Source organism: Anomaloglossus baeobatrachus, chromosome 3 (assembly GCF_048569485.1).
Source record: "Anomaloglossus baeobatrachus isolate aAnoBae1 chromosome 3, aAnoBae1.hap1, whole genome shotgun sequence".
Lineage (NCBI taxonomy): Eukaryota > Metazoa > Chordata > Amphibia > Anura > Aromobatidae > Anomaloglossus > Anomaloglossus baeobatrachus.
Genome location: NC_134355.1, coordinates 504,035,216 through 504,060,236, shown reverse-complemented (window position 1 = coordinate 504,060,236; position 25,021 = coordinate 504,035,216). Strand labels below are relative to the sequence as shown.

Sequence of the window (25,021 nt, the reverse complement as noted above, 5' to 3'; positions counted from 1 at the left end):
ACATTGGGGGGAACTGCAACAATGTAGAGTGAGTATGGGTAAATGTACATGGGGAGGGGAATAATGGAAAAATGCTAATTGGAGTTTGCTATAAGCCTCCAAAACATACCTGAACAGGTAGAGGGTGAAATACTGCAACAAATTGAACAGGCAGCTAATAATAATCGGGATCTTATTATGGGGGATTTCAACTATCCAGACATTCAGTGGGACACAGAATCTTCTGGTTGTGCTAAAAGCTGTAAGTTCTTATCTACTATTCAAGACAATTTCCTCTCTCAGATGGTAGATGAACCAACGAGGGGAGATTGGCTAGATCTGGTCCTGTCGAATAGACCGGATACAATTTCTGATCTACAGGTCCGGGAGCACTTGGGCACCAGCGATCATAATATTTTAAGCTTCAAAGCTATATTCAATAGAGCATTTCAAAGGGGAAATGCGAAAACCTGGAATTTTAGAAAAGCTGATTTCAACAAATTAAGGGAAAAGCTTAAATGTGTAGATTGGGACAAAGTCATGGTAACTGGGGATACTGAACATAAATGGGGTAAGTTTAAGAATATACTACTAGAGTCCTGTAAAAAACGTATACCCTCTGGTAACAAAATGTCCAGGAATAAAAAGAAACCACTATGGATAAATAAGACTGTCCAAGTATAATAAAACAAAAACAAAGGGTGATTAAAATCTTAAAGGCTGAGAATACAGAAATAGCATTTCAGAAGTATAAACATATCAATAGGATATGTAATAAAGAAATCAAACAGGCAAAACTAGCAACTGAAACAAAAATCGGCAATGACATTAATATAAATCCCAAAATCTTTTATACATACATTAATGCCAAAAAGAAAACAAAGGATAGTATCGGCCCCTTAAAATATAATAACAAGTTAGTTATAGAGGACAAACAAAAGACTGAGATATTAAATAGGCATTTCTCATCTGTGTTCACCAAGGAACTGACTGTACCAGGGATCATTCAACAAGTGAAAAATCAAAGTTCACCACCCGATATAATTAATTTAACACAAGATGAAGTACGCCTGCGTCTGAGTAAATTAAACATGGACAAATCCCCAGGGCCAGATGGCGTTCATCCACGAATATTGAGGGAATTGAGCTCCGTAATCGACAGACCGCTGTATCTCATCTTTTTAGACTCGCTTGTAACAGGGTTGGTGCCTCAGGATTGGAGGATTGCTGATGTGGTACCAATATTTAAGAAAGGTAAGAAGGTAGATCCAGGCAACTACAGTCCAGTAAGCCTGACATCAGTAGTATGCAAAGTTTTTGAGGGCATTTTAAGGGATGACATGCAAAAATATATTGCAGAAAATAATATGATAACTGACAGACAGCATGGATTCATGAAAGATAAGTTGTGTCTAACCAACCTGTTGGGGTTCTACGAGGGGGTAAGTGCAAATCTGGATATTGGTAATGCAGCTGATGTGATTTATTTGGACTTTGCAAAGGCATTTGATACTGTACCACATAATAGCCTTATACTAAAGATCCAGAAGCAAGAACTGGGGGAAACTATATGCAACTGGCTAAGGAATTGGCTAAAAGATAGGAAACAAGGAGTAGTCATAAATGGTACATTCTCTAAATGGGCAATAGTCAGCAGTGGGGTGAGATCTGTGCTAGGACCGATTCTTTTTAATCTCTTTATTAATGACCTTGTGTATGGGATTGATAGTAAAGTGTCAAGGGGGCTTTACACACTACGATATCGTTAATGTTTTATCATCGGGGTCACGTTGTTAGTGACGCACATCTGGCGTCATTAACGATATCGCAGCATGTGACACTTACCAGCGACCTCAAAAATGGTGAAAATCGTTCACCATGGAGAGGTCGTCCCAAAAACAAAAATCGGTAATGGTTGATTACACAGTGGAACGCAATTTTTTAGGAGTTAGGTCAGACAACTGTTCTTAATTAATTTTTGGATGCTGAATCCAGAAATTCTCAGTTTTTCTCTATCACGTCAAGTTTTTGAACTATAGGATTTTTGTCTTCTCAAAAATATGTAAACTACTGTACCTAAAAAGTGTTTTGTTTTTTTTAAATAGTACAAATATGAACAAAAAATGAAATTTATAAGAAATAGGCATGACAAATATGTTTAACACTATCATGTTTTTTACAAAGGATATATACATAAGTATTTAAGGTAAAAATGTACATTTATAGCTTTTTCTGGAAAGTTTAACTTGAGGACAATCACGTTTGATGCTCCAGCAATAGTCAGCCATCATATGTACATCCCATCTACCCTGGTAACGGTCTTCCATAACCTTCAAATCTTGGTGAAATCGTTCACCTTGCTCATCGCTAACAGCACCAAGATTTTCCGGAAAGTTGGCAAGATGGCAATGCAGAAAATGTAGTTTAATACTCATGTTGCAACCAAGCGCTTTGTAGCACTCCAATAGTTTCTGAACAATTTCTTTGTAATTACTTGCACGTGTATTTCCAAGAAAGTTCTTTACGACGTCTTTGAATGATAACCAAGCATTCTTCTCAAGATCTGACATAGTCCCGGTGAAATGTTCATCTTTGATGAGTTGTCGAATTTGTGGACCATCAAACACACAAGCCTTGATTTTTTCAATGGACAGTCCAGGAAGTGCCAACATGATGTACTTAAAACAGTCGCCGTCAGTTGGCAATGCTTTTACAAATTGCTTCATGAGACCTAGTTTTATGTGCAGAGGTGGGAATAGTATATTCTTCCTGTCAACAAGTGGCTGATGTAGAATGTTAGGATCTCCAGGTTTAAGACCAGATCTTGGAGGCCGATTCGACTCAACCCAATGCTTTTCTCGAGCTCTGCTATTCCACATACAGAGAAAGCAGGGATACTTTGTGTACCCACGTTGCTGACCAAGAAGGAAGCAAACCATTTTAAGGTCAACACAGATGATCCAATTGTGTGTGTCATATTTCAATAACTCAATAACTCTCTTTACATCTCCATGTTCTTCACGAAGAGAGACAGAATGCCCAATAGGGACCACACCAAATAAATTGCCATTGTGTAGAAGGACACACTTAAGACTCCGCTTTGCACTATCAATAAACAGTCGCCATTCATTTGGATTGTACATTGAAAGCCCTAATTCTTGTAGTAAACCAGGAATATTATGGCAAAACACAAAACCGCTGTCACACCGAAAGTACTGCAAAAATGTACTTTCTCTAGTACGAAAGTATGATACCTTCGCTGCTTGTTCAAGTAACTGTTTCTCATTCAGCCTTGATGCTAGTAATTCTGAAGCTTTTTTGATAAGCCCAATTCACGTGCTAAATCATTTAAGGCCAAGTTCACATTTCCGTTGTTTTGTATCAGTCACATGAGTCGCTTGACGCATGTGACTGATGCGCTGTTCAACGCTGTACAACGGATGACAAAGAACAGAATTCTTTGTCGGATTCCTTTGTGTGCGGGGGGCGGAGTTCGGGGGGGGGGGGAGAGCCGAGCGGGGCCATGGCACTGAGGACGTCAGTGCCGCAGGGACTGCAGGACAGGTGAGTGTGTGTGAGAGTGTGTGAGTGTGTGTGTATGTGTGTGTGTGTGTATACATATGCTGAATGCGGGAGGGGGCGGAGCCGAGCGGGGGGCGGGGCCAGGCGCTGAGGATGTCAGTGGCAGTGTTGCGGTCTGCATGGCTGGGGACAGGTGGGTGTATGTGTTAGTGAGTGTGTGTGTGTGCACATGCGGAGTGCGGGAGGGGGCGGAGCCGAACGGTGGGCGGGGCCAGACGAGGGTGTCAGTGGCAGTGCTGGTCTGCATGGCTGGGGACAGGTGTGTGTAGGTGTGTGTGTGTGTACACACACGTGCGGAGTGCGGGAGGGGGCGGGGCCGAGCGGGGAAGTGTCAGCCTCCCTGCACACGTAACCAGACTAAATATCGGGTAGCAAAGCACCCGATGTTTACCTTGGTTACCCGATATTTACCTTGGTTACGGGCCTACACCGCTTAGCGCTGGCTCCTTGCACCGTAACCAGGGTAAATATCGGGTAACCAACCAAAGCTGGTGACGTGTGCAGGGAGCCAGAGAGCATGCGCAGCGAAATCCGACGGATCGCGCTGCTCAAAAAACGTTACATGCTGCGTTCCTCCCGCCCGGCGGTCAGTTGTTCCACGACTGATCAGTCGGGCAGAGGGTGCAACGCAGCATCATCAGTCACAATCCGCTGCTCATACAAGTCTATGGGAGCAACGGAATCCGCTAAACGGATTCCGTTGTTTACAAGAGCAGCGGATTGTGACTGATACATTTTAGCGGAAATGTGAACTTAGCCTAACTCGTGCTGATCAAATCCCTTACAAACTGAATCCTTGTGAATTTCAAATTCTGCGTCATTGCTGTCACTGTGTTTGTCAACATCACTCAGAACTTCTAGAGATGGTAGCTGTTCGAAAACTGGCACTGGAATTTCAGCTGAATGAGGCATTGGTCTGATAGCTGACGGTAGATTTGGATATTCTATTTTACTTTTATTTTTCCTGTTAAATCCTGATGTTTTCACTAAACAGAAGTAAAGCCTGCTTTACACACTTCAATAGATCTTTCAATCCGTCGTCGGGGTCAAGTTGTAAGTGACGCACATCCGGCATCGTTCGTGACGTATTTGCGTGTGAAACCTACATGCGATCAAGATTGAACGAAAATACGGTGATCGCATACACGTCGTTTATTCCTCATACGTTGGACGTTTGGTAGTACGAAACTAGTGAATTGTAACGTGTGACATCCCTCATACGATTGTGATGTCTGAGGCTATGTGCGCAGGTGTGCGCTCTGCACCGCAGCTTAACAAAGGTCCGCTTCAGAGCGCAGCTGAAAAGCTGCGTTCTGAAGCACCTCACAATGTCTGTCATGAACTAATCTCTGTCGGTCCGTCACTATCTCTGTCCCTCTCTCTCTGTCCATGTCAGTTTATCCCTCTTACCCCCTCTCTCATACTCACCAATCCCCGATCACCGGCGAGGCTCTGCACGGCGTTCACACTGCTCTGGCGGCTTTTACTGTTTTGAAAAAGCCGGCCGCTTATTAAACAATCTCGTATTCCCTGCTTACCCCGCCCACCGGCGCCTATGATTGGTTACAGTGAGACACGCCCCCAACGCTGAGTGACAGGTGTCACACTGCACCCAATCACAGCAGCCGGTGGGCGTGTCTATACTGTGTAGTGAAATAAATAATTAAATAATTAAAAAAAACGGCGTGCGGTTTCCCCCAATTTTAAAACCAGCCAGATAAAGCCATACGGCTGAAGGCTGGTATTCTCAGGATGGGGAGCTCCACGTTATGGGGAGCCCCCCAGCCTAACAATATCAGCCAACAGCCGCCCAGAATTGCCGCATGCATTAGATGCGACAGTTCTGGGACTGTACCCGGCTCTTCCCGATTTGCCCTGGTGCGTTGGCAAATCGGGGTAATAAGGAGTTATTGGCAGCCCATAGCTGCCAATAAGTCCTAGATTAATCATGTCAGGCGTCTATGAGACACCTTCCATGATTAATCTGTAAATTACAGTAAATAAACACACACACACCCGAAAAAATCCTTTATTAGAAATAAAAAACACAAACACATACCCTGGTTCACCACTTTAATCAGCCCCAAAAAGCCCTCCTTGTCCGGCGTAATCCAGGAAGGTCCAGCGTCGCTTCCAGCGCTGCTGCATGGAGGTGACCGGAGCTGCAGAATACACCGCCGCTCCGGTCACCTCCATACAGCAACTGAAGACAGCCGTGCGATCAGCTGAGCTGTCACTGAGGTTACCCGCTGTCACTGGATCCAGCGGTGGATGCAGCGGTGGCCGCGGGTAACCTCAGTGACAGCTCAGCTGATCGCGCTACTCACCGCCGCTCCGGTCAGCTCCAGTAAGCAACTGAGGTGAGTAGCGCGATCAGCTGCTGTCACTGAGGTTACCCGCGGCCACCGCTGCATCCACCGCTGGATCCAGTGACAGCGGGTAACCTCAGTGACAGCTCAGCTGATCGCGCGGCTGTCTTCATTACCTGCGTGGAGGTGACCGGAGCGGCTGTGTGTGCTGCAGCTCCGGTCACCTCCATGCAGCAGCGCTGGAAGCGACGCTGGACCTTCGTGGATTACGCCGGACAAGGAGGGCTTTTTGGGGCTGATTAAAGTGGTGAACCAGGGTATGTGTTTGTGTTTTTTATTTCTAATAAAGGATTTTTTCGGGTGTGTGTGTGTTTATTTACTGTAATTTACAGATTAATCATGGAAGGTGTCTCATAGACGCCTGACATGATTAATCTAGGACTTATTGGCAGCTATGGGCTGCCAATAACTCCTTATTACCCCGATTTGCCAACGCACCAGGGCAAATCGGGAAGAGCCGGGTACAGTCCCAGAACTGTCGCATCTAATGCATGCGGCAATTCTGGGCGGCTGTTGGCTGATATTGTTAGGCTGGGGGGTTCCCCATAACGTGGAGCTCCCCATCCTGAGAATACCAGCCTTCAGCCGTATGGCTTTATCTGGCTGGTTTTAAAATTGGGGGGGACCGCACGCCGTTTTTTTTAATTATTTAATTATTTATTTCACTACACAGTATAGACACGCCCACCGGCTGCTGTGATTGGGTGCATTGTGACACCTGTCACTCAGCGTGGGGGGCGTGTCTCACTGTAACTAATCATAGGCGCCTGTGGGCGGGGTAAGCAGGGAATACAAGATTGTTTAATGGGCGGCCGGCTTTTTCAAAACAGTAAAAGCCGCCGGAGCAGTGTGAATGCCGTGCAGCGCTGGGGATCGGGGATTGGTGAGTATATGAGAGAGGGCTGCTCAATTCAGTCACTTAGGAGATTAGCGGTCACCGGTGAATTCTTCACAGGTGACCGCTAATCAGGACGCGACACAGACAGAGCCGCAGCATGACAATGAAGTCGGGTGAGGTTCACCCGAGTTCATTCTGACAGTGCGGCTCTGTCTGTGTCTGCTGTCAACTACCATTCACCGCTGCTACATGGCTGTCTGTGTCTGCTGTCAGCGGCCATGTAGCAGAGCTGAATGGCAGATGACATAGTAAAAACGCATCCCTACATTACACACGCTTGGCAAGTCAATAAATAAAAAAAAAAAAAGGGTGCCCAATGCATACGTCACAGAACACATGATCTAAAGGATCGCACACAAAATTGATCAATTTAACATAGACTACTAACGCACGTGTGACAGCAAATGAACGACCTACGTGCAATCTCATTAGATCGCATATGCGACCTGGGCGTGTCACATCGCATACGAGATCGCATACCTAATTGTAAGGTGTAAAGCTGGCTTAACAGTCTGTGGAATGACTTTTTTGCTCTCTCCACACCATGGGGATACCAAATGCCAACTTTTCCCGTGTTCCTTTGGTCCACATCCGTAAACTCTCGACACACTGCTTGCACACTATGTGAGGGGCCCATGGCTTATCTTGATCACCGAGTTTTACTTTAAAATATGCAAAATATGCTTGTTTGACAAATGCACTGATGTTTGCCCTTTGAACTGGAATGGTGAAAACACCACAAATATAGCAGAAGGAGTCAGGGTTGTTTAGGCATTTACGACGAGAGGAAGAAGGAGCAGACATGATCTGAAACAAAGGAAATATGTACATAAGTAAATAAAACCCTGAGATGGAAAGTTACAAGCTTTGAAAACTAACAAAGAAAAAAAATCATAAAAGATATATAAATTACAACTAAGCGCCCAATGTAAAGAGAAAAGCTATCACAAATCCTATTTATTCCTACTATGATACATTTTTTGTGTAAAGATATTGATAATTATGACGTATTGGGAGCTGCACACACCTCTCACCAAACTGTCTCAGTTGTGACTACTCTTACAAGTTGCCACGTAGCTCTATATGAGTCGAATTGTACTCAGATAAGTCTTATTACACAAATCAGTGCAATTGTGCTTCTATGGCAGGTAAGTTGAGGAGGAAAAACTTGACGTGATAGAAAAAAACTGACTACATTTTTGGAATCAGCATGCCAATTTTAGTATAAATCAGCTCAAAAACCTAACTCAACAGAAATTTTTTTTCAAATTGTTCCCCAGTGTTATCGATGTGGTTTGTCGATCCTGCGGCAGCACACATCGCTGTGTGTGACACCTCAGGAGCGAGGAACGTCTCCTTACCTGCCGGCCGCAATGCGGAAGGAAGGAGGTGGGCGGGATGTTACGTTCCGCTCATCTCCGCCCCTCCGAATTGATTGGCCGGCCGCTTAGTGACATCGCTGTGATGCCGAACGTCCCTCTTCCTTGAGGGAGGGATTGTTCGGCAGTCACAGCAACGCCGCCGACCACGTAAGTGCGTATGACGCTGCCATAGCGATAATGTTCGCTACGGCAGTGAACACACGATATCGCACACACAACGGGGGCGGGTGCTTACACGCTCGATATCGCTAGCAATTTCTAGCGATGTCTTTGCTGATGACACCAAACTATGTAGGATATTAAAAACTGACCTTGATAGTACAATATTACAAAAAGATCTGGATAAGATGTCAGAATGGGCAGATACTTGGCAAATGAGATTTAATGTTGATAAATGTAAAGTAATGCACCTAGGACGGAGTAATCCTATAACTGCGTATACATTAAATGGAAGTAAACTCGGGACTACAGAACAGGAGAAGGACTTGGGTATTCTCATTACAAATAAGCTGAGCAGCAGCACTCAATGTCAAGCAGCAGCTGCTAAAGCAAACAAGATTTTAGGGTGTATAAAAGTTAGATGTGTTTAGTTCAGAAAAAAGACATCTCAGAGGAGATCTCATTTATATGTATAAATACATGTGTGGTCAATATAAAGGACTGGCACATGACTTATTTCTTCCTAAGACAATACTAAGGACCAGGGGGCATACACTACGAGTGGAAGAAAAGCGATTCTGGCAGCTAAATAGGAAAGGGTTCTTTCCAGTTAGAGCAGTCAAACTGTGGAATGCCCTACCACAAGAGGTAGTAGTGGCAGATACTATAACAGCTTTTAAAAAAGTGCTGGATGATTTCCTCAGTGCACACAACATTGTTGGTTATAAATGACTTAGTGACCAAATGTAGAACTGGTGGAGGAAGGTTGAACTAGATGGACCTTTTTTTCAACCTATGTAACTATGAGATTATCACTACAGGACTGGATATAGTTAAATCTGTGTAACCCCACCCCACCACTGATTGTCAGTCTGCCAAAAGTGCACACAAGAACATGGGTGTGGATGGGGTTATACATAGCTCAGGATTCGTAGCACTGCTTCATCTACAACAGAGAACTAAGCAGTCCAGTAAGTGATACATTGTTGGAATCAGGTTCTCTGCTACAACAATCATTCAAATCTCAGATTTCATCGCAAAAAAACTGCTGACAGATTCCTTTTAAGGCCTTTATAAACCCAAAGAGGAGATATCAGTGCTGACTAGAGATGAGCGAACCGGTCCCGGTTCGGCTCGAGGTCGGTTCGCCGAACGGAGGTCCCGTTCGAGTTCGGCTCGTCGAACGTTCGACGAACCGAACTCGAACTGCATAGGAAACAATGGCAGGCAATCACAAACACAGAAAAACACCTAGAAAACACCCTCAAAGGTGTCCAAAAGGTGACAAACAACTCACAACACAACACAAACACATGGGAAAGTGACAAGGACATATACTCATGCGAAAACAAAACAGCTGGACAAGGAAAAAGAGGAGGACACACAGATATATGAGTATATGCAAGGAAACATCGATTCCATTATTGTGCAACTTGAGCCCTGCTCATTTTAGGCTTCCAATCTGGATAAATTGCCTGAGCTCCCCACGTACGCCTTGGGGATCTTGTCGTGTCCTGCAGCCAGCGTTCTCTCAGAACCTGTCTTCAGTGCTGCTGGGGGTCTGCTGGCAGATAAGCACACGTGTCTGTCCACTGACAATGTGGACATGGCTCTCAGAGGACTTTTCTTCCCCTGGGTCAGCCAGGGGATGGGAAAGGCACGCGTATTTTTGAGAGTGCTTCATGCAAAGCATCTTTTTCATTTTGAAAAGGGGCATCAACTGATGTCAGTCAAGTGGGGTGTGTGTGGCCCAATTAGTGGCAACGAGGGAGACTGTGGTTGGAGTCCCCTCGCTGTGTTTCTAAAAGAACCAAGATGAACAAGTCATGGCTCTCAGAGGACTTTTCTTCCCCTGGGTCAGCCAGGGGACGGGAAAGGCACGCGTATTTTTGAGAGTGCTTCATGCAAAGCATCTTTTTCTTTTTCAAAAGGGGGCTCAACCAATGCCAGTCAAGTGGGGTGTGTGTGGCCCAGTTAGTGGCAACGAGGGAGACTGTGGTTGGAGTCCCCTCGCTGTGTTTCTAAAAGAACCAAGATGAACAAGTCATGGCTCTCAGAGGACTTTTCTTCCCCTGGGTCAGCCAGGGGACGGGAAAGGCACGCGTATTTTTGAGAGTGCTTCATGCAAAGCATCTTTTTCTTTTTCAAAAGGGGGCATCAACTGATGTCAGTCAAGTGGGGTGTGTGTGGCCCAATTAGTGGCAACGAGGGAGACTGTGGTTGGAGTCCCCTCGCTGTGTTTCTAAAAGAACCAAGATGAACAAGTCATGGCTCTCAGAGGACTTTTCTTCCCCTGGGTCAGCCAGGGGACGGGAAAGGCACGCGTATTTTTGAGAGTGCTTCATGCAAAGCATCTTTTTCATTTTGAAAAGGGGCATCAACTGATGTCAGTCAAGTGGGGTGTGTGTGGCCCAGTTAGTGGCAACGAGGGAGACTGTGGTTGGAGTCCCCTCGCTGTGTTTCTAAAAGAACCAAGATGAACAAGTCATGGCTCTCAGAGGACTTTTCTTCCCCTGGGTCAGCCAGGGGACGGGAAAGGCACGCGTATTTTTGAGAGTGCTTCATGCAAAGCATCTTTTTCTTTTTCAAAAGGGGGCATCAACTGATGTCAGTCAAGTGGGGTGTGTGTGGCCCAATTAGTGGCAACGAGGGAGACTGTGGTTGGAGTCCCCTCGCTGTGTTTCTAAAAGAACCAAGATGAACAAGTCATGGCTCTCAGAGGACTTTTCTTCCCCTGGGTCAGCCAGGGGACGGGAAAGGCACGCGTATTTTTGAGAGTGCTTCATGCAAAGCATCTTTTTCATTTTGAAAAGGGGCATCAACTGATGTCAGTCAAGTGGGGTGTGTGTGGCCCAATTAGTGGCAACGAGGGAGACTGTGGTTGGAGTCCCCTCGCTGTGTTTCTAAAAGAACCAAGATGAACAAGTCATGGCTCTCAGAGGACTTTTCTTCCCCTGGGTCAGCCAGGGGACGGGAAAGGCACGCGTATTTTTGAGAGTGCTTCATGCAAAGCATCTTTTTCTTTTTCAAAAGGGGGCTCAACCGATGCCAGTCAAGTGGGGTGTGTGTGGCCCAGTTAGTGGCAACGAGGGAGACTGTGGTTGGAGTCCCCTCGCTGTGTTTCTAAAAGAACCAAGATGAACAAGTCATGGCTCTCAGAGGACTTTTCTTCCCCTGGGTCACCCAGGGGACGGGAAAAGCACGCGTATTTTTGAGAGTGCTTCATGCAAAGCATCTATTTCTTTTTCAAAAGGGGGGTCAACCGATGCCAGTCAAGTGGGGTGTGTGTGGCCCAATTAGTGGCAATGAGGGAGACTGTGGTTGGAGTCCCCTCGCTGTGTTTCTAAAAGAAACAAGATGAACAAGTCATGGCTCTCAGAGGACTTTTCTTCCCCTGGGTCAGCCAGGGGACGGAAAAGGCACGCGTATTTTTGAGAGTGCTTCATGCAAAGCATCTTTTTCTTTTTCAAAAGGGGGGTCAACCGATGCCAGTCAAGTGGGGTGTGTGTGGCCCAGTTAGTGGAAACGAGGGAGACTGTGGTTGGAGTCCCCGCGCTGTGTTTTACATGCTTTTAGAAGGGCATGACATGGCTTAGAGGTTGACTTTCAGCATCTGGAAACTGTTGGCTACCAAAATGCTGCCTTTCCAACCTTTTTAACCGAGGATTTTCGAGACCTTATGCCCATCGCAGTGCCCCAAGAGCCGATGCCCAGGCGCCACTCCTTCTCCAACAAAGGCGTGCATGCGCTACACCAGCATGTCGCACTAAACATCACTGATTCCTTGAGAAACTCTGTGTGACAGGGTGCTTTTCCCCACAGATAATTGGCATTGGCCCAGTAAGCATGGACAGGGGCGTTACATGTCGCTGACTGGGCAATGGGTTACTGTGGGGAGAGATGGAGAAGGGTCTGCTGTACAAGTCTTGCCGTCCCCACGAGTTGTTTCAATCCTTCTTCTGGATGTAGAAGTTAATACACTGCTTCTGCCTCTTCAACCTCGTGTGGGTCCTCCACCTTGGCGCAAACCCTGTGTGGTCAGGCCACCCTTCCTTGTAACTGCGCACAAGGACTACCACACACCTCCTTACTATGCTGGCAGCAGAGCTCAATGCCATCAGGCGGTCAAAGTTTTACTTTGAAATGTATGGGAAATGGGAGTCACACCGCTGAGAAGTTGTGGACGGTTAGCTCTGGAGACCGAGTTTCATCAATGGTTGTCTCCACTCAACCAGCAGCCAGGGAAGGCCGGGTGCGACAATGATGCAAACATGGGTGCGGCCCTTCGCTCTGACAATGTGACACACGTGCCTTGTGTGGTTCACGTGTTGAACCTGGTTGTCCAGCAATTTTTAAAGCACTATCCTGGCCCACATGGCCTTCTGCAGAGAGCACGGTGTAACGCCTTGCTTGATCCACACACTCAGATGGGCTGTGAATGATAGGCTAGAGGGAAGCCACTCACCAAGCAGGACCCCTAGAACCCTGAAACCCTTTAACCCCTATACAGGGATTAGGAATTGCACAGGGCCCAAGGTGATTAATACCTGTGGAAGGCTGCAGTTCCAGAGAATAGTAGTCAGGCAGGGTCAAAACATTAATTGAGGAACAGGAACAGAATGGGACGGCCAGGACTTAATCAGAAAACAAGCAGATGTGAAATGTGGATCGGCCAACAAGGTACATAAACAGCAAGCAGGAAAAGTAGTCCGGTAACAAGCACACAAAATCATAAAACTGAACTGGGGGTAAAAGCAGAGCTATGTCTGGCAGTGGTCTGCAGACAGGATGGGCATAAAAAAGGGTGTGGTGTCTTCCCATTGGTTGTAGCTGAATGATGGTATTTCATCTGTGAGATACCCACCAGCTACATTCAGCCAGAGATTCTGCATCTGTCAAGGTAATGCAGCCCAGTGGGTGAGCATAACCTGCGTCCACCTGCGCCGCTGGCATCGACTCCTCTCCCATCATCAGCACTATTCATGAAAGGAACACGTTGTCACCTGGCGACCGGAGTACAAATTGACGGAGCGGACTCCGTTGGTGACTTAACAGCCATGTGCGGCAATGATGCAAACCTGGCTGCGGGCCATCGTCAGGGCAATGTGACACACGTGCCTTGTATGGCTCACGTGTTGAACCTAATTCTCCAGCAATTTTTAAAACACCATCACGGCCTACATGGCCTTGTGCAGCGTGCACGCTCGCTATGTGCTCACTTCCATCGTGCGCACACAGCAGCTCAACAACTTTCGTTGCTACAGAAGTCTTTAGGTCTGGTGGTTAAACGCCTGAAATGCGATGTGCCCACACGCAGGAATTTGAATCTGCACATGTTGCAGCGTTTGTGGCAGCACCGCCGAACCCTGCTGCAATACGTTATGACATATAGCCTGGGATAACTTGATCCAGAGGTGGTGCAGATCACGCTGCTGGAGTGGTGTCAGATCAAGGACCTATGCACCCTGCTACACAGTTTACAAATGTCGAAGAAGATGTTTAGCACTGGCAATGTCATTCTCAGCGTGACAATTCTGGTCATCTACATGATGGAGCACACTGTAATTATTATTCGGAGTCAGGTGTTGGGACAAGAGGAAGGGGAGGAAGTACAGGAGGAGTCATATGCGGAAGGAATAACAAGATCTACGAGGTCCAGATGGTCAGCGGCACCTATGCGGCAGTCATGGTGAGGGAGAGGGATTAACAAGGGCACATAGTATCAGCAAAAAGTGTTGAGGAAGGTGCAGGAGCCCATGAAGAAATGGAGGACGAACTGGCGATGGGCATGGAAGACTCAGCAGATGAGTGAGAGCTTGCTCACATTTCGGTTGTGCGAGGTTGTGGGGAGAGGGCAGAGGAAGGAGGCACGATTCTCACGTCTCTGCCACCAACACACCAAGGACTTGGTCCTCCTGGATGCACAAGACACATGAGCGCCTTCTTGCTGCACTACCTACAACATGACCCTCGGATTGTACGAATTCAAAGTAATCCAGAATACTGGGTTGCCACACTGTTAGATCCCCGGTACAAGACAAAATTTGGCAAAATAATTCCTGCCATAGAAATGGACGCACGTATACAGGAGTATCTGCAGAATGTGGTACGCAATCTTAGATCTACTTTTCCACTAAACACCAGTGCTGCACAGAGTGAATCTGAACGCTTTGTCATGGATAGGAGGAAATGGTCTTTTACTTGTCCACATCTGAGGGACCGAGGGCTGGCTGCTGTGCTGAGATGGCGTTGAGTACGGTGTCCCTGCAGAGTTGCACTTTTGGTCATATACCAAAATGAGTTGAAAAAGGACAGATGCTGGTGGAAAGGGGAACAGGTGTGTTGGAAAGGGGAAAAAGTTTTGGTCCGTGGATTTGGTGGTTAAGCAACAGTAACATTTGCTGAAGAAACACCATCTGTTACAGTGGGACTGGCAGATTTGGATAAAGTGGTATATACTATGTTACCGCTATATAACGAAAATTAATAAGAAAAGAAAGAGAAAGGTATATATCCCCATCAGCAGTCAGTGTCCACCGTGCTCCCAGTTGGAAAAGGAGAGGTTGGCAACTGGAAGGTTTGGTGGAGGATACAGAGCTGTGTGGCTATGAAACTAATAGTAGCCTGAACCGAGTTAGACGCCATTCGGATCTGGAGACTGGGAGCCCTGTTAGCGTCACAGGGTCCACATGCCCACCCAGCCCAGGAACTCCCTGTTAACAACACAGGGGCCATTGAGTACGCTGACCGTGTGCGTAGGGGCCACACCTGTGGACAGCAGGCGCATCAGCAGCAGCAGGCCTGTTAATGCCACTGGGCTGCACAAGCAGGACTGGTAGGACAGGAGCTGGTCTTAACCGTTCTGCGTTACCAACTGTGGTGGTGGCCTGCATCGACACCCTATCCTTGCCTACCTCTGGCCTAAAGCCGCAATGGGTTCAACACATGTAGGTGTGCTCTTTCGGAGCATAATAGAAGACTGCGCACCTCCTTGTTGGCTCCAGCCCCTTTTATAACCTGGGTCCGCCCCAAACCAGGGTGAACCACAATGCACCTCCTGGAGACAAAAGTAGAGTGACACGTCATGAGTGGCATAACTAGCGTCCTATTTGGAAACGCAACTTCAATGATGACCTCATGGCTGCCATGACCCAAACACCTCACCAGTCATCGTCTGACCATCAATAATGCGGTGACAAGTCATAGGTGTGGGCCTCTGCAAGCCATTTGGGAGGACACCTGATGCCCTGTGGTCTATATGGGACCCCCACATCAGGGGCAGGGCCAAAAAGTTTATTACCGGACATAGTCTCTGATGCAGTAAGTGCCTGAGCATGCTCAGTAGCATGAAATACAGTCTCTGAAAAAAGACTATCAGCTTTAGCATGGTGTCTAGGCACAAAACAGGACTTAGACCCGGCACGGAATGCAAGCACCTGTGCAAAGAGGCTTTTCACACTTAGTGTGGGAGCATGCGCTGTATGCCGAAATGAAGACTTAGCGTCAGGAATGGCACAGTCAGGCTGAGCATACTCACTAGGCGAAACACTGTAATTAGGCTGCAGCTGGGGTAAATTGGCACACGCATGCGCACTAGCTGCCTCTCCACACTTAGACATGGAGGGGAAATTGCTCTTGGAGATGCTGTCTATGAACAGAAGGAAAAGCTAAAGGAAGCCTGACTTTCTATCCCTCCGAATTATGAAATGCAGCAATGAATTCCCTGAGTTTGCTATAACATTAGCGTAGCAAAATGTGCAGGAGGGTGTCATGTATAGGTGCTAGAAATAGCTTGTCACCAGTGGGGCACTAATGGAATACAACAGCCAGTTCTATGATGCCACTAAATGGCAGTATTTTTTGCTATCATTATAGCTTATTAAAAACAGAGCAGGAGGGTGTCCTGCACAAATGCTAGAAATAGCTTGGCACCAGTGGGGCACTAATGGAGTACAACAGCCACTTCTTGTATGCCACTAGGTACACTGACTGTTTGCTAGTATAATGGCTTAGTTAAAAAGAGTTTGAGTGTGCAATGCAGGCAGACGTGCTGCAAATATCTTTCCACTAGTGTGACTACACAAAAGTCCAATAGCCACGTTTAGGATGCCACTAGGTACACTGACTGTTTGCTAGTATAATGGCTTAGTTAAAAAGAGTTGGAGTGTGCAATGCAGGCAGACGTGCTGCAAATATCTTTACAATAGTGTGAATAGACAAAAGTACAATAGCCACGTTTAGGATGCCACTAGGTACACTGACTGTTTGCTAGTATAATGGCTTAGTTAAAAAAAGTTTGAGTGTGCAATGCAGGCAGACGTGCTGCAAATATCTTTACAATACTGTGACTAGACAAAAGTACAATAGCCACGTTTAGGATGCCACTAGGTACACTGACTGTTTGCTAGTATAATGGCTTAGTTAAAAAAAGTTTGAGTGTGCAATGCAGGCAGACGTGCTGCAAATATCTTTACAATACTGTGACTAGACAAAAGTACAATAGCCACGTTTAGGATGCCACTAGGTACACTGACTGTTTGCTAGTATAATGGCTTAGTTAAAAAGAGTTGGAGTGTGCAGAGGACAGGAGGGTACAGTGCCAGGATTGTGGGGTCTGGGTAGAGGAATGGAAGCCTGCCTTTCTATTCCCTCCTAATGGTGAAATGCAGCGACGAAATCCCTGACCTTGGCTACACAGACGCTGTCTCTGTTTTCAGGACCTGTCACCTATGGCTCTCTGACCCTGCCGGTATGAGCCCTTAAAAGGACTGATAGAAAGTGCTCTCCCTAAGCTGTCTAACGCTGTGTATGGAGCGCATACAGCTGTATCGGCGATAGGACTCAGGAGGACGGAGCTGCGACAGTGATGTCTGACACCAAAGACGCAGAAGAGATAATGGCGTCCTGGAGGAAAATGTCCGGTTTTATAATGCAGGGACATGTGACATGGACATCCTATCACACATGCCGTTGCTTCTCTGGCTAAAAGTCCACTTAGCTGTGTGTGTGTCTGGGATTGGCTGACATGCTGGCCCGCCCCACTACACGCGCGCGCTTAGGGAAGGAAGACAAGGAAAAAAAAAAAATGGCGATCGCCATTATAGAAACAGCAGTGATCTGAAGGCGCTGTTCACGCACACTATACACTGAAATGTCATAATAGTGTGAGTCACAGAGTGACTTACACTATTACAGCGGAAACCAAGCTAGGAATTAGCTGTTTTTTTGCTGCTAGAACCGTTCTCGAACGTTTCTAGAACTATCGAGCTTTTGCAAAAAGCTCGAGTTCTAGTTCGATCTAGAACAGGCCCCAAAATCACTGGAGCCTAGAACTGGAGAACCTCGAACCGCGCTCAACTCTAGTGCTGACTATGATAGTACAAGGATGTTTTTTAGGTTTAAGGAAATCCGTTATCAGGTTTTCAACATCTAAACTGAGAACAGCATAACGTAGGGGCAGAGATCCAGATTCCAGCAATGTGTCACTTACTGGGCTGCTTAGTGTCGTTTTGATAAAATCACTGTTTAATCAGCAGTAGATTATCATTAAAGGACTACTTGGCGTGCTGCCAAGTAGTCCAGCATATTTCTGAGCTCTGTATAATGCCGGAGTTCGACTTGCATATGACTAGCACGAGTCACGCATTGCATCACCCAGCGCGGCCGCATACTCTCCTGACAGGAGCGGCTCAGCTGCATGTATGTCTGTCTATGTAGCTGAGACGCTTGTGTCAGGAGAGCGTCAGGCCGTGCCGGGTGATGCGATGTGAGACTCGCGCGAGTCATACGAAAGTAGAACTCCTGCCTAACTTGTAGATCTGCAGCAGAGAAAACATTGATTTTATCAAAATGACAGAAACAGCTCAGTAAGTGACACATCGCTGGAATCTCTGTATCTACATTATGCTGCTGTCAGATTAGGGAGCAAAAAAAACTTTGTGACAAATTCCCTTTAAGATCTGGGAACAAAACAACAACAAAAAATTCCGGAGTGGTGCTTTGGCATGGTCAATACAAATGTATAACATTTCCAAAATTGTATTTGCTTGTTGAGGAATCAAAAAAGTAAAAAAAATAGATGTGCAGATATGTATATTACCAGCATCTTCAAAACCGGGGAAAAGATGTTATGTGTGTAGATAATAAATGAAAAAATATAGAACAAGAGAACATAGGTCAGAGTGGGTGTAAAGGGGGCTTTACACGATAGCGATATCGGTACCAATATTGCTAGCGTGTGTACCCGCCCCCATCGTTTGTGCGACACGGTCATATTGCTGCCCGTCGTGCACAAAATCACGCACCCCGGTCATACAGCTTACCTGCCCTGCGACGTCGCTCTGGCCGGCGATCCGCCTCCTAAGGGGGGGTGGGTCGTGCGGCGTCACAGCGACATCACACGGCAGGCGTCCAATAGAAGCGGAGGGGCGGAGATGAGTGGGACGTAAACATCCTGCCCACCTCCTTCCTTCCGCATAGTCGGTGGAGGCAGGTAAGGAGATGTTCCTCGCTCTTGCGGTGTCACACATAGCGATGTGTGCTGCCGCAGGAACAACGAACAACATCGCTAATGAGAGGTAAATGATTTTTTGTTTTAGGACGACCTCTCCGCGGCAAACGATTTTGGCCGCTTTTGCGATCGTTTTAGATCGCACCTAAGTGTCACACGCTGCCATATCATTAATGACGCCGGATGTGCGTCACTAGTGACGTGACCCCGACGATAAAGCATTAACGATATCGTAGCGTGTAAAGCCCCCTTTAGTGTCCACAGGGCTTTACTTTACCAATTCTAGCCTGAAATGTCTACATTTTCAACAGATGCTTCTCCATTTATTAATGTGTGTATGTATTAGGATCTGCTCCCAATATTTATTTGTGTGCATATACATTAAGGAAATTGGTCACATATATTCTAACAATATGAACATAGCATGTATTATAAGCCATTTAATACCAGGGTGCAGCAAATAAAAATACTCACCATCCGAGCTCGTAAGGGCAAACATATCAGACTGCCCTTGCTTTTTGCTTCCCACATTTCTGGGGAACCAGTGAAGGTCAATCGGATACGTATCATCTGGAAGTTTTACGATCAAAGATGTCTCGCCATTTAGTAAGTTCCACTTCAAAATCTGGTGGTCATCACTGCAGGAATAGAGCTCATCAACCGAGGTCCAGCCCACACAGCTAACCAGCTCCTTATGTACAGAGGAATTAAGGAGTTTAACATATGGTCTTCAAAAAACTCTGGACATGTAAAGCATGGAGGTTCTGGCCTGAAAGGGTAACTTTTACTCCATCAGTTTTCTCATTTTAAAAGCTGAACACAACCTCCATATCTGCTTAAGGCTGTGTGCGCACAGTGCGTTTTTCGGGTGCGTTTTTGGGCTAAAAACTGCATGACTTTGCTTCCCCACACAGCTCTTTTTTAGCTGCGTTTTTGAACTGGAAAAAAAAAATGGTCATGTCAATTCTTTCCTGCGTTTTACTGCATTTCCACCCATGCAATGCATTGGAAAAAACGCAGCAAAACGCAGTGATCAAAAATACAGCAAAACGCAGCCAAAAACGCACTGAAACGCGTTTTTACCGCTGCGTTTTTGCCACCGGTGAATTTTTGTGCGTTTTTAGCAGCAAAAAACATACAACAACGCAGCGTCTAAAAAAAAGCAATGTGCGCACACAGCCTAACTCATGTATATATGCACTAGTGACATCCAAGGTGTCTCGTCTGACTGGATGGACGGACATTACCAATCGATACCAGTACAGCCGAGGATTAAAAACAAACAGAACAGCATTTGTAGACAGTGTGCAAACACTGAGGAAACCTGAAGCTATTATTATCAAACTGATGTCCCCCGATAAGGCTGCTTTCACACCTCCGGTTTCTGCAATGCGGCACAATCCGGCACTTTGCAGGAAAATCGCAACCGTTTTTTTTTGCTGCCGGTTGCGTTTTTTCTGCATAGACTTTAATTAGTGCCGCATTGTGCCGCAAGGCCTTGCGTTCCATCCGGTTTTTGCCCCATGCGGCAGATTTAGCCGATGCGGCGCCCGGATGGAACGTTGCCTGCCACGTTTTTTCGTGCGGCAAAAAAAAAAAAAATGCATCGCGCCGCATTCGGCCGATGCGGCGCATTTTTCAATGCATGCCTATGGCGGCCGGATGCGGCAAAAACCGCATCTGGCCGCCGCATGCGGTTTTTGCCACTGCGCATGTTCAGTAGCATGCCGCAAGCGGCAAAAACCGGACGGGCCGCATGGGAAAAACTTATGCAAAGGATACGGTGTTTTCACCGCATCCGTTGCACAGCTTGCACAGCCGGATTGAGCCGTACAGCTCAAGCCGGATGTGTGAAAGCAGCCTAAGCCTCCAAGGCTTCCCTTCTACGGCTTCCATCCGGCTGCACTGTCACCACCTGCCAACTTTGGAAGAAAAAATGGATCCTGCATGGCGCTACGCATGATAGGACTGGGACCCAGTATCTGGATGTGCGTTCAATGGGGGATGGGGGGGGTGGTTCTCACAGTTATGATGTGTTGTACAAAAAAACAAAAACTCATCTGTTCTATCACAGATATAAATGGTTCCAGACAACCCCCATTGACCACACTGGGGTCCGTCCGATTTCTTGTAGGAAGGCCATTATTTTTACAAAAAGTAATAGCGCACCATGCTCCTGATGGACAGTCTAGAGCAAGCATGACCCTACCGTAACACAAGTGAGCCAACTTTGCCCTCATTTTTTATAGAAGCACAACCACTTCTAATGAAAGTCAGTATTGTTTCCAAGCCAAAATCGCCAGCACTTCTAAATTCTGGTACCACAGGGGAAGACTATTCACCATATGGAGACCTGACAAACCAGTCTGGCTGTCAGTGATAAGGAGAATTATAGCTGCAATGCCCCTCTGGGTATTGGAAATAGCAATCCTTATGCGGCCGTCACACGATGCGATCGCACGAGCGATCGTACCCATCCCCGTCGTTTGTGCGTCACGGGCAAATCGCTGCCCGTGTCGCACAAAATCGTTAAACCCCCGTCACACGTTACTTACCTGCTGAGCGACGTCGCTGTGGGCGGCGAACATCCACTTTCTGAAAGGGGTGGGACGTTCGGCGTCACAGCGATGTTACACAGGCGCGGGCCAATAGAAGCGGAGGGGCGGAGATGAGCGGGACGTAAACATCCCGCCCACCTTCTTCCTTCAGCATTGCCGACAGCCGCAGGTAAGCTGCAGTTCATCGTTCCCGGGGTGTCACACGGAGCAATGTGTGCTACCCCGGGTACGATGAACAACCGGCGCACAGAAGAATAAGCGATTTTTTTTAAAATAAACGACGTGTAAATGATACACGATTTGTAACCGATTTGCGATCGTTCTGAGACGCTTGTAGGTGTCACACGAAACGACGTAGCAAATGATGCCGGATGTGCGTCACGAAAACCGTGACCCCGGCGACATATCGCACGATAGATTGTCTCGTGTGACGCCCGAATAAAAGTCAAAAGCGGCCTTCTAACAAGCCTTTTCTTATGACCTAAGATATATGCCAGATCAGAATCCCAGAAGAGGGGCAATCACCCTGAAACACCGTGTCTGCAAATTGGGATTCTGATCTGGTATATATCCTAGGTCATAAGAAAAGGCTTGTTAGAAGGCCACTTTTGACTTTTAGGATTGCTACTTCCAATAGATGGCACTAGAGTTTGTCTCCTTTCCTGGAGAGACAATTTGAATAAAGTCCGGTAAGCTTCCTAACTTTGTATGCTAAGTTAGATAAACAGGAATGCATACAATATATACATTAGTGAAAGGTTTGTGTGTCACACAGGCCTTTGTCAGGTAATACATGAAGAGGGACAGGTAGACGTATGAAGGTCATCCTCTATTACAGCAGCCTAGGAACGGTCATAAAGCAGTCAGATGAAGAGAGCGCTGCAGTCATTACAACACTCCACCTTTATTTGCTCAGCAGTCTGTACCACGTCCGGTCATTCCTGTACACTTCAGGAACAATAATCTTATACATAGGATGAGTAAGGGGTGCTTCACACACAGCGAGCTCGCTGCCGAGATCGCTGCTGAGTCACGCTTTTTGTGACGCAGCAGTGACCTCATTAGCGATCTCGCTGTGTGTGACACTGAGCAGCGATCTGGCCCCTGCTGCGAGATCGCTGCTCGTTACACACAGCCCTGGTTCGTTTTCTTCAAAGCCGCTCTCCCGCTGTGACACACAGATCGCTGTGTGTGACAGCGAGAGAGCGACAAATGAAGCGAGCAGGGAGCAGGAGCCGGCGTCTGACAGCTGTGGTAAGCTTGTAACCAAGATAAACATCGGGTAACCAAGGCGGTTACCCGATATTTACCTTAGTTACCAGCCTCCGCAGCTCTCACGCTGCCTGTGCTGCCGGCTCCGGCTCTCTGCACATGTAGCTGCTGTACACATCGGGTTAATTAACCCGATGTGTACAGCAGCTAGGAGAGCAAGGAGCCAGCGCTCAGTGTGCGCGGCTCCCTGCTCTCTGCACACAGCGCTGGTAACTAATGTAAACATCGGGTAACCATACCCGATGTTTACCTTAGTTACCAGTCTCCGCAGCTTCCAGTCGGCGGCTCCGTGCAAGCGCAGCGTCGCTTGCACGTCGCTGCTGGCTGGGGGCTGTTCAGTGGTCGCTGGTGAGATCTGCCTGTTTGACAGCTCACCAGCGACCATGTAGCGATGCAGCAGCGATCCTGACCAGGTCAGATCGCTGGTCGGATCGCTGCTGCATCGCTAAGTGTGAAGGTACCCTAAGTCATTTTCAAGCTTACATTATGCAAGATTATGTACTGGCCAAGAGTGGAGTAGTCTGCACTGTATTCACCAACATGGCACGTGCCTGGCAGGGAATTCTGCCTACGTTGCCAGGACTAAACAAATGCTGTTCACTATAACTTTTCTAAGATCAGAATTGGTGGAGAAGTGGATGTAAAGCTCAGGCCGATCCTTTTGACACAAAGTTGCTGGTGTTGGGAACTTTTAGTCGTAAGGCTTTACTCTGAATTTCACTTTTCTTCATTGCAATTATGCCAGAATACGGTTTATCCATTTGAAAGCTGCAAAGATGTTCAAAAAGGTACAACCTGCGGCTCACAAAGCAGGAGAACCAGGAAAACAGCGTGGTGATGACTGTGCTGCTGGGAAGTGACCGATCAATGCACTTTGTCCAGATGAAGGGCGGTTTATTTGTCAACGCATCTAGAAGTGGCCACAGCTCCTGAAAAAGCGTGACCACTTCGAAACGCATTGAGAAATAAACTGCCCTTCAGTTGTACAAAGTGTAAGTAAAATGGTCCACATTGAGGGGAAAATGGATGGTGCGAAACACAGGGATATTCTTGAGCAAAACCTGTTTCAGTATGTCAGTGATTTGAGCCTGGAACGGAGGTTCACCTTCCAACAAGACAATGACCCAAAGAAAACTGCTAAAGCAACACTCGAGTGGTTTAAGGGAAAAAGTGTAAATTTATCAGAGTGGTTGAGTCAAAGCCCAGACCTTAATCCAATTGAGAATCTGTGGTCAGACTCGAAGATTGCAGTTCATCAGCAAAAATCATCTAAGTTGAAGGATCTGGAGCAATGTTGCCTTGAAGAATGGACAATAATCCTAGCTGCAAGATGTGGAAAGATCCGAGAGACTTGTTAAAATCGACTTGCATCCATAATTGTCACAAAAGAAGGCTCTACAATGTATTGACTTTAGGGTGGTGAATAGTTCTGGACACTGAAGGTTTCAGTTAGTTTGTCCTTTTTTTTGTTTGCTTCACAAGAAAATGAAAACCAAGCGTTCACAATTGTAGGCAAGTTCCTTACATGAACTGATGCAAACTCCCAAAAAAAAAAACCCAAAACAGTGAAATTCCAGGTTATGAAGTAGTAGAACACAAAAAATGCCAAAAGGGTAGGTACTTTCTCAAAGCACTGAAAGCAATGCACAGCGCCAACACATCACAGCTTGGTACATACAGTAGTTTAATATCCATCATTAGATTTGTGCTGCCTGAACCACGGTGAGCATGTAACAGAGCCTGGCTGTGCAACTGAAGCCAGGTAGCTTTTATATAGACCATTGGTTCCCAAACTCCAGTCCTCACGACGTCCAACAGGTCATGTTTTCAGGATTTCCTTAATATAGCACAGGTGATGCCTTGATAATGATTCCATCACCTGTTCAATAGTAAGGAAATCCTGAAAACATGACTTGTTGGGGGCCGTGAGGACTGGAGTTTGGGAACCACTGATATAGACCAAAATACAGCTCCCCACCTCATTGCAGTTGATTGACAGGTCTCTTCCTGTGTACACACACTGTTCGGCAGCATGAATCTAAGCCTATGTGCGAACTAGAAAGTGCCTTTTTCTTAAGAAAATCCGGACCCTCTTAAAGAATCCCGCACCCGCGATAAAAAAAAAAAAAAACGCACCAAAACTACATCGAAATTCGCATGCGGTTTTACCGCGGATTTTCCGCAGGTTGGTCCCTGCGGATTTTTACCATTATCTATGGCAAAAACCGCAGGTACCTGCAGAAAAGAAGTGACATGCTCATTAATTCTGCAGCGGAAAATCCGCGGGTATAAAATACGCAGTGTGCGCACAG

The 25,021-nt window shown here is 46.6% G+C and overlaps 1 protein-coding gene across 2 annotated transcripts in view; it reads right to left on the bottom strand.

Moving 5' to 3' along the window:
- IFT80 (intraflagellar transport 80) overlaps nt 1-25,021 on the bottom strand; it is a 238,569-nt gene that overhangs the window by 200,455 nt on the left and 13,093 nt on the right. For both annotated transcript variants that reach the window (XM_075340673.1, XM_075340671.1), the window contains exon 3: nt 19,354-19,576. In XM_075340673.1, the coding sequence (XP_075196788.1) occupies nt 19,354-19,576 (223 nt within the window). The remainder of the gene's footprint in view (nt 1-19,353; nt 19,577-25,021) is intronic.